Here is a 10,291-nt window from a genome sequence, read left to right on the forward strand (position 1 = left end):
CAAAAACATTTGATTTTCTTGGCCAATGTCAGTGGCAAGCCCAGGGGTGCTGAGGCAAGAAGTAGGGGAGGCGCGCCGGCACAATGCCGGCTCTAAAGAGCGTCTCTGACTCGTTGGCGATCTTAAGCCCCAATGCCCGCAGTGACAAAACAGACTGGTCTGTTTGAAAATCCCGCTTCCAGGAGTGGAATTGGGTTCTGCGAATGGCAGATGTCCGCCGGCCCTGTCGGTGATGTGCCAGGGATCGTCTCAAGTCCCCGCCTCCTTTCTCGGATGCTGCCAGTTGATCTCGGCAACGCACAGGTGAAGGTTCCATCACTACGAGTTCACGTCGCACTTTCAACTGTGCCAGTTGATGTTTATGACTCAAACATCTATCGCACGGACTGCAGATTCGAAATTGCTCTCTGGATAGCTTCATTTCTCATGTGAGTCCGATTCAAATTTTTGAATCGTGGGAATTTCGGCGTGAAATTTTGTAGAGACGTGCTGTGATTGCGTTGGAATTTTGGCACATCGTGCGGCTAATCTAACTTGACCATTTCGCACATGTTTTGTGTACATGCTTAAAATTTGGGTTGTTGTGGGTATGAACAGCTGATTTAAATTGTCATTAAATTTTATACAACCCCTGAAGTGAGTAATGATTGATTGGTGGGTGCTAGCAACTAGCTCTGTTTACGCGTATCCAGCACAACTAAACCAGCGCTCAAAAGCAAGATTGCTGCGGGACAGTGTAGACGGGGCAAGCCATAGCGTCTCGGGACAGCTGGGTCTTCAACAAGTGGTATCAACATGCAGCAGTGGCCAGCGAATAGGCCCCGATGCTTAGGGGTTACAGATGCAGCCGTGGAACCCGCTCTGCTGCTAAACTACGGCGAGTACGACTCTTTCGAGCGCAGTCCGACCGTGTGGGAAGATGCTCCCCCGGTGACGGGTTCCTGCATGTACACCAGCACCATAAGTCGTGCCGTAGTGCCGCCGTCGTGCCAACACCAGAATTATTACGACACCCTGGCCGCTCCAGCGGCATCTTACGTGAGCTCTGCCTCGTCTATTCAGCTGAAATACCCGGCCCATACCGCCACGGTTTCCAGCACTTTTACGGATGCCCTCTTGGCTGACGACCAGCAAGACAGCGAGGTTCTGCAATCTCCGGATGCAGTATCTTACCACACTTCTCCCCTGATGGACGACGGCTCACACGTTGAACACTCAGGTAAGAAATCATTAAGTCTCATTTTTTTTTGTCATAACGTTGTCATCTGGTCTTGGATTTGCCGGAGCATCTTTCAGAAAAGTTTAGGCATGGAGGGATTATCGAGCAACAGCTGTTCGGGAACTGTGTTGGAGCTGTTTTGCAGAAACTCGTGAAGGGTACTTTGTAGATTTAGTGATCGTGCTCAGTTATGATGGTTTCTCCAGAAAAAAAGTTCAAGTCTTAACTCGCCCACTAGATGCAGTAACATCGCATGGCAATGGTATTGTTTCAATGAACCTATTGTTTTGTTGAAGAATTAAGTGGGGAAAAAAGTGTTGAAATCTTCAAATACACATTTTGAATTTACATTAATACAAGTAAATATTTAAAATGCCGTTCGAGTTGCACAACATTCGGAAATCGACACTAAAGAGCAACTACCTCATTAGCATAAATTAACATGCTTCATTAATTAATAACTTTCACTCTACCCTGCTACCCATCCTATGTATTTGATATTTGTTACTTTTAGTTTCCTGAAATTGTCCCAAGGCTGTTGAAATGCCGAGTGACGAAAATGAACAAAATCGGGCTGGTTGAAGCCAATGCCTTTCCCTTGAAATGTTCTCGTCCTCCCGTCCTTTTCTAATACTTCTCGCCCCATCTATGCGTATCGCTACGGTGTCTCACAGTGTCCCTCGCTGACCTAAAGCCAAGATTCCCAACAGCTGTACATCCCGTGCGCGCCCAAGGGACCCCTTTTTCTTCTGGACACACGTCGGCGCCCTTGTGGGCCACCGACTCCCAATAATTGGTGGTGCCGTGGCGGTAGTGTACGTTGTGCTTACTGGTAGATGGACTAGATGCCCCCACGGCAAATTTATAGAGGGGCCAAGTCGTTGCCCGCGGTGGCTCGGCAATTATCCCGGGCGCGGTGCTTGCCACGTGTTGGCTCGTGCCGTATCGTCAACAAGGGCATCACAAGCGGTGTTGCGCACCGCATATATCACGCCAGGGGTAGTAAAACAATTGGTGTATTAAAATTTGGAGGGAAGTGAAGTCGAACTCTTGGGATAAATCAACCCTTCAAAGATTGGTCTTTGACTTTTCAAAGTCGATTGTCTACATACAGACTTAAAGTTTCAATATGGTCAGATGAAAATGCCAGATAAAACTTGAAGCTTGTGCTTGAAAGATTTTTATACAGAAGACCACAATGTGAGATAATTTGGCGGAATCACACATTTGCTAAGTTAACTATGAAGTTAACTATCAGTTTTCAAGATGAATAGGCCTATTGGTACTGAAGAGACTGGTATTCCAAGCGATCACAACATCGTCATTCAAATTGTAGCGAGATGTCACCGAGACATCAGAATCGAGGCCGGCACGCGTGCTCAAGACTCGGCCCGGCACGCGAGCACTTAGGTATCACCCCTTGGGGGGAAAGGGTAAAAAAGTCAGCGTATTGGGTGTCAATTCCACCGACCTGAATGGTCCATCTTAAGCTTGACGGCCGGTAGAGATTTCCCCCTGCTATAACACCAACGAGCAGGTTTCTGTTTCTACTCAATCATGATCGGATTTAGGGAATTGTCATAATGCGGCCAACGACTAGCCCCGTGAAGTTAAGCTTCCACGCGTGGAAACCATTTTGTCATGTTTTCCTTGTTGTTTCAGGGAAAGTTTTTTTTCTTGGGGGTCTTTTTTCCTTCTCCAGAGTCACAAAAGCAGTCTGACACCTTGGGTGGCCATGAAGGCTTTTTGGTGATAAAAAAAATTCCAAGGGAAGTGGCATCGTTGTCAGTCCAGCCGTCCTGCCGCGGGCGTCTTCGGCAAGTCGGCCGTGGTATATCCCGATGTCATCGCCTGCACGGTTTTTGCGCGTCCAGTGTTTTTGCAAGATTAAACCAGCAACGGCGTTAGATTTGCAGTAAAACCGGTAAAACAGGTTGGAAGAATGGACAAGCTCCAAGGAAGTCCTTTTTTTCTTCAGAGTGAAGGAAGACTTGGGAGTGTAGTGAGGCACAGACGTGAAATGGAAAGAGGAGGTGGGCATCCACCATTTCTGTTGGGTGGAAAGTTCACGCCATTGTTTCCTTAAGTTGTATACATATAGTGAGACACATCAAAATGACTCACTCGTCCAAATGAAATACATGTATGTTTAAGTCCAGTCACAATCTTAATTCATCGTATCATTTCCAGTTGTGATGTAGAAGAAATTGATTATTTTGGCAATTGAAACAAAAATCCAGAGTGAAGCCTGTTTTAAAACACACCAAGCCCCCTTGTTCAGCACCCAAATAAGACTGGAGCCCCAAGCACGAATGCTTTTGAGTTTACCGGGCCAGATTTTTTTTTTTAAGATTCTATGTTCTTTGACCTACGAGAAACCTTTATTCAAAGATAATAGTAAAAATATTTAATCGTATAAAGAGAAAATTAGAAAGAGACATCACTTCAGAGAATGCATGAGTGTTTTTGTTGCCAGTGAACTTTCCTTGAGTCAACAATATAACATGCACACTGTGTATGTTGTGTGCACGTGCCTAAATGTCGACACAATGAACATAAGTGAAACACACCGACCCATCAACCGAGGGCGCAAGTGGTTTTGTGAGGCTGCCCTTATTTGGTCAAAAAGTCGGAGCGTGCACGGCGAACCCGTATATTACACCGTATATTACACAGAGTCACTGACATTGGAACCTATTTATAGCGATCTAATGCGGCGTACGGGGGCCGCAAGCGGGCGATGCAAAATATGTTTGATATGATAGTCATAAATCATGCCTCCCCCGACACTTTGGATTGCAAACAAAAAAGTTCCAGGAGGCACGCTCACGTAATGAATCAGGGAGGCACCCTACTAAGAATATTCAATTGAACAATTACACACTGTAAAAAATAATTATGTTATTTTACATCAAACGTTATGGCAGCAGCGTGGCCAGATACTTTGCAGCTTTTTTTAAGTTTCACATCAAGTTTAGTAAAATGATTTTATACTAAATAGTGATTACAACAGAAAAAAAATAATGTGCATTTACAACTCTGTTAATCGGGGTTTCCAACCAGTTCATGTAAAATACCGTCAGGCTTTCAGGCTCACAAACTAACGGTTACTGCCATCCGTGCTCAGATTTCTCGTAGTTTTAACAGTAATGCAACAGATAACGCACTGAATCGGATGATACCCGTACTGAGGCAATAATGTAGAACGGGGTATGTACAGATCAAAGGACTTCATGAAAAACAGGCGTAGGATGAGGAGGGCACTTGGTTTGCTGAACAGTAGGGTTGAGACAAAGCTTGACGGAGGAGGGGTATTCAAGGGTTGACCTACGGTCAATACCTTGACAGATATACAACGCGTCCCAAATTACCCGCAATATTATGTTGCGAGGCTCTGTCGTCGCTGCAGAAAAACATACCGCCATTATTTTTATATCATTTTAAAGCATGGAATCTTAAGTTTATCCCTGGTAAGTATTGGATTGATTCTCAAAAGGGTTTTGAAATTACTTGTGTTCAAATAAAAGCATGTCAAAAACAAACTCAACCGATTTCAAGGAAAATCAACCATGCGCAAATGTGGAAATGATTCATCGGGTTCATGATGTGACGATCCCGTTGCCTTTTACTTTCTGTGTTTCCTTTTCTTTTCGATCCACGTAGACCACACCTTAAATACTAAATTTGTTCGTTTCAAGTTCAGTGTGTTTTTAATATAAATCACTTGTGTTTTGTTTTATTTCAACAGCTTGCTGACTCGAGTTGGTATCTGATGTACCGCATCATCGAATTCCCTTGAAATGGGTTGAGTTTGTTTCCAACATGCCTTTATTTGAAAATTATTTTTAATAATAATTTTAAAACTCCTTTAAATATCACACCAATACTCGCCAGGAATAAAGTTACGATTTCAAGCTTTAAAATGGTATAAAAATAATGGCGGTACGTGTTTCCGCGCAGACGCTAGGGCCTCGCCAAAAAGGTTCCGGGTATTTTGGGACGCAGTGCACAGGCACTGCGATTGTGACATCTCAATAATCAACCATGTACAACTTGTGTCATATTCGTATCGAGTTTCGCATGCATGCATTGGACGTGTGCATGAATCACAGCTAAGTGAGAAAAAGTGAAGGGCTGGGATTGGTTACGCTCATGAGCGCCGAGTCGCGTATTGAGTATTGAGAACCACTCTACGCATGTTCGGATTTTTTAAAGAGACCACTAGGCCTATAGCTAGCTTCTTACGAACGCATTATGAAATCCAACATGCCTCACGACCCACATTTGTATAGTATTTACAGACTACAATTGTCTACATCAAAATGTAAACATACACGTATATATGAGTATAGAACACGATACTCTGCAGAGCTATTTTTACAACAAACTAAACATACTCTGTCAAAAAGGGGAATTTATTTGAAAACTGTAATTGCAACCTCAAAACTGCTGTACAAATGAACAACAGGTCAGATCTGTGAAAATTTGTCTGTAAAATAACAGATTTTTTTCTTAACAGTGAAGAAAGTATAAAGACTCGTTAAAAAAAGTGAAGAAATACCAGGGACATGCATTCGCATTTAATTTTTGTTAATTTGCGAAAGCCCTTTTCGCAATATGTTCAAATAACACCAAGCAAAAGTCTTTTTACTGTTAAAAAACCCCATAAAATACCATTGAAATGGGTTGCTGTCCCCATTTTGACTCAGACCCGTACCTCGGGGCAAAATGAAAACCAACTAATTAGTTCGCATCAATGTAGAATTAAAGACTGCGACCCCCAAAAAATATGTCCTTGCTGTAAAATATAAAAATTGTTTTCTCTGGCCTAATGGTTTATAGGTCATCATGGGGGGGGGGGGGGGCGTACCTCAATTCTTACAGGTGAGGGAGGCTATCATATTTCTCCCATAGTCTTTTACAAGTTGCTACATAACTATAGGGTTATACTGTTCTGGTGTATCTGGAGACGTGATGGTTAAGACGTGATGTTGAGTACAACCCTCATCCCCCACCCCGCACCTTATACACTTCCACCACTGGCAAGACAAGGAAGTGTTTTCCCTTGCCGTTTACATGCGAAGCTACAACTCCTAAATGTTTTAAGGACAAAATTAATAGAACGAATTATTTGTGTATTAATGATTCCCATACCCTGCAAAAACTGCAGTGTTAAATTTACACCATTGGTATCTATATAGGACCATCTGGTGTTAAATTTTACTGGTGTTGTCCTATATAGATACCATATGGTGTTAAATTAACACTACAGTTTTTGCAGTGTACAGATTATATTAGATTATTTCAAATGATTATCTTTATACATTTCTATCACAATAGAAAATATGATCATTATAGGAAACCTAAACAGTCAGATCACGCAAGATAGATTTTCCATCAACTCCGATCATGTCCATTGTTGAAATGTCTACAACTATATGAACGCGTTTAAGGAGTTAGATAAGTCAAGATCGGACAGGGATGGGTTCAATTTAGCAAGAGGTATTAGGGAGCCAATGCCGTAACTGCGTGGGCTCCAATTTGCAGAAGGGGGAATACTTAGGGAGCAGCATTTTACTGGAAGGGGCACACAACAGGTTTTGACGATACAAAGCTTAGGTTTTTTTTTACCCTCTTTCAACTTCTGAGAGTGGGACACAGGGCACAAACAACCAGGAGTGTCCCACCCCTAGTTACGCCACTTGATGTACTGTATACGACTGCCGAAGGCACGCCATAGTTTTTGGAAGGGGGTTCGGGAATGCTCCAGCGGTAAAATAGTGAAATCAAGATGTTTTTGTTTACATTTTCGGCAGATATTAGCCCCATATTGAGAAGCAATATTGTTCGTCCTAGGGGGGCAAGGCGAGGGTTCAACGTACCTCACGCACAAAACAATTTACTGAGTTCAACATCAAAACATTCCTGAGAAAATGCTGCTTTTTTATTCACGGCTTTTAAAAATTATTGTTGCAATTAAGTATTGTTATAGAAGCTCTCACTGAGATTAAAACACATCTCTGAAACTCGAAAGTGAAACAGCAGGAAAGGACAGTGAAGCAGCGAGACAGTAAAAACAGCACGAAAGTGTCTTCATTTCTGTGCTATGGTGTGCCTGACTTTTGGATGGTAAAACAAAAACAAGACCACAGTTAGCCATAATGCTCGCAATGTACGATGAGACAGCTGCAGTACAGAATTATGTGTATCCCAATCTTTTCCTTTCAGACGATCGGATCCTACATCCCAAAGTTCAAGATGAATCGACGAAATAACACAAACTACCATCGCCAGGATTTTTCCAGAGGGGGCAAAGCATATTATTTCCCCAAATACTCATGCTTTCTCTAGCATTTATTCTAGATCGTTTACGTCATCGACGTCTATGTAATTGCAGACACTGTCGCTGTATATATATATGACGGTCTATATTACATATATATGACGGTCTATATTTCTGCTCCGTATGCTCAATGTCAACATTATCAATGTCATTATGTCACCATCATGAGTATTTCTGTTGTCGTCACCTTTCTCTATAACGACGTCGTCGTTGTCATCGTCATCATTGATACTTGCTGCAGTACGGTTGAGTCGGGGATTGAGATCAGTGGTTCCGGTGCTTTCCTCGCCCGTCGACCTCTAAGTGTGGATTTCGGTTTCCAGTCTCTATAGCTTATTCCTCTGGTCTTCCCTAGAACATCATCCCGGGGATTTTCCTTTCTTCTCTAAAATTTAATATTCTTTTCACAATGGTTTCCCTTTATATGTTTCCTCAAGTTTTCGAGCTACGGAGCAGCCTTTGACTGGAAATTGACTTGGTTTCATTACTAGAAAAGAACTTGTATCTCTATCCTTGTACGTTTTTCTGTATATCAATCGTGACAATGGTCTCTTTTTATGTTAGGGATACAATACATTGGCCAAGTCAGCAAAGACCACCATGATACAAACTTCATGCAACAGGCAAGACTGTAAAGGACCGGTCCCCCTGTGCACCTTGTGACGGCACGGCGTGCCCCCATCAGCGGCTCGCGTGCGGCATCACGCCCGACAACGCGTCGGTCGTGTGCCGCTCGGACTCATAATTGATAGTACACTCGTGTCCAACCTTTGCTTCGATCTGGAAGCCACGTGTTTGGTAACACCCCAAAGCTTAAAAAAGCACCATCAACACGTGTCGCTAACCAGTCTCGCGGAAAAAAGACTGCCATCGATGTCTACCAAACCAGCTGGTTAAAAAAAAAAGAGTCCATGGCCGAGCAAGACTTCAGGGCGTTAACCGAACATCCACCACAGTAGGATCAAATTTGTCGGCGCGACCTGGACCGGACGAGATCCTTGTATTCCCGTGAGGCCTGCAATGTTGATCCCTTTCAAGACATGTCTTGTGGCGGTGATGAGCGGGTGATATCCCAATGGGGCCACTCGCTTGATGATGAAGGAGATCCTAATGCTCGCTAATGCACCGGGGAGATCCCAGCCCGAGGGACCCGAATCAAGAAAAGAACAAGAAGGGAAACAGGTTTACTTAGCCGTTTGCCTCACGTGCCGGATCTAGCGGGCCGCACTGACAACACTCTCCGATGCGACCCGTCCATCCCACCTGTACGCCTGTCCCAACACGTGGCTCGCACGTGTGGTTGTCTGTCTTGTTTCTTTGGCTTTTATATCTTCGAAATTTGAGCACACGCGTTACGGTCTTTTTAATCCAGATATCAAATTTGGGGTCCGTAATTTCGGACTCAGAAAGATGTTATCACTCTCTTAGATCGGACGAATTCGGGAAATTCCTCGTGAGCAGCCGACCAGCCACTCCACTCCCGAGCAATTGTTCTGGGTCACGGCCAACGAGTTACAGGGTCACCTACGTCGGAAATGCCTCTTAAACTTTTATTTAGTTTAACTTTAAATCAAATCACGAAAAAAAATCACGATACCAACGAACAGCAGCTTACTCGTCACGAGTGTAACGAACAAGATCAAGAGTGGCTCGTCAATGCTCTGTTTCATGGCGACAACCATTTGACAAAAAAGAAATATCCAGGGAGACCAAAATTGCGGAATATGTGGGCTTGCACTAAAAAAATGACAATCTTTCATTATTTTTGCAGTGTCCACATCCTTGAAGCCTGGTGGTTCACGGCCCAAGCGTCGCCCTTACTCCAAGCTACAGCTGTTGCATCTCGAGCAGGAGTTCCAGCGAAGCATGTACCCGTGCCGAGAAAGACGCGCCTGGCTGTCACAGGTCCTGAGCCTCACGGAACGCCAGGTAGGTTTAACATCACAATTAACAACTTCAGTAACGACAGACGCAGCAGGTTTTTGGCAGCAGCAGCAACAGTAATTAGCCTATTTGAGATATGGCGGACACAATAGGAGGGCGCTGTTTGGTTTGGGTAAACTCAAAAGAGCGCCCTCCTATTATTTTGTCTGCCATAACTCGGAACAGGCGCAGGCTAATGGCAACAGACGCAGCACTAATAACAGTCAGGCGAGTCTAAGGTAGACATACATTAAAGTGACTGAAGCTTGTATGTATGGCCAATCTTTCAATTAAATCGTGCACCCTTACATAAAAAGTGTGAAAAGCGAGATTCAAAAGGATGCAATAAAGAAGTACAGTTTGAGAAATCGATGCTAGTTAAGCACACTGCAAAAACTATTGTATTCATACTTCTATCTTACGTCGATTTCTCGATCGGCTTTTCATTCTCCAGGTGAAGATCTGGTTCCAAAATCGCCGAACAAAGCTGAAGCGCACCACGGAACGGGAACAGCGCGAGAACGCCCAGATGCAACGCGACATGGCAAACCTGGCCATGAGGTTCTACGATCCCGCACAGTAACAAGAAACCACGCCTCATTTGATTTAGGGAGATTGGGTACCATGCGTCGGTCGGCAATCAGTCGCTAGTCAGGGTGGAGCACAAGACCAAATTACACGAACTGATGGTAGTCACTAGGCTACTTTGTCAAAATGTTTGAAAAAAATAAGCGTTCCTTTTAAAACATACGCCTATACCTCCATTTAATGCGTGCCTAATTTAAATTTCTTGTTTAAAGATAGCC

The 10,291-nt window shown here is 43.7% G+C and overlaps 1 protein-coding gene across 1 annotated transcript; it reads left to right on the forward strand.

Annotated features, from left to right (window-relative positions):
* The first annotated feature begins 795 nt into the window (after positions 1-795).
* On the forward strand, positions 796-10,068 carry LOC119743653 (homeobox protein Hox-D8-like). The gene is made up of 3 exons (XM_038220049.1): positions 796-1,219; positions 9,334-9,491; positions 9,940-10,068. The coding sequence occupies exons 1-3, from the start codon at positions 796-798 to the stop codon at positions 10,066-10,068; spliced, it is 711 nt and encodes a 236-aa protein (XP_038075977.1).
* The last annotated feature ends 223 nt before the right edge of the window (positions 10,069-10,291 follow it).

The sequence above is a fragment of the Patiria miniata genome, unplaced genomic scaffold (genome assembly GCF_015706575.1).
Source record: "Patiria miniata isolate m_02_andy unplaced genomic scaffold, ASM1570657v1 HiC_scaffold_12, whole genome shotgun sequence".
Classification (NCBI taxonomy): Eukaryota; Metazoa; Echinodermata; class Asteroidea; order Valvatida; family Asterinidae; genus Patiria; species Patiria miniata.

Excerpts from the sequence above, each read along its gene's own strand:
- LOC119743653 (XM_038220049.1), top strand. The coding sequence starts at position 796 with ATGCAGCAGTGGCCAGCGAATAGGCCCCGATGCTTAGGGGTTACAGAT. Across the intron at positions 1,220-9,333 it reads CTCACACGTTGAACACTCAG|TGTCCACATCCTTGAAGCCT; the intron begins GTAAGAAATCAT and ends TTATTTTTGCAG. Across the intron at positions 9,492-9,939 it reads TGAGCCTCACGGAACGCCAG|GTGAAGATCTGGTTCCAAAA; the intron begins GTAGGTTTAACA and ends TTCATTCTCCAG.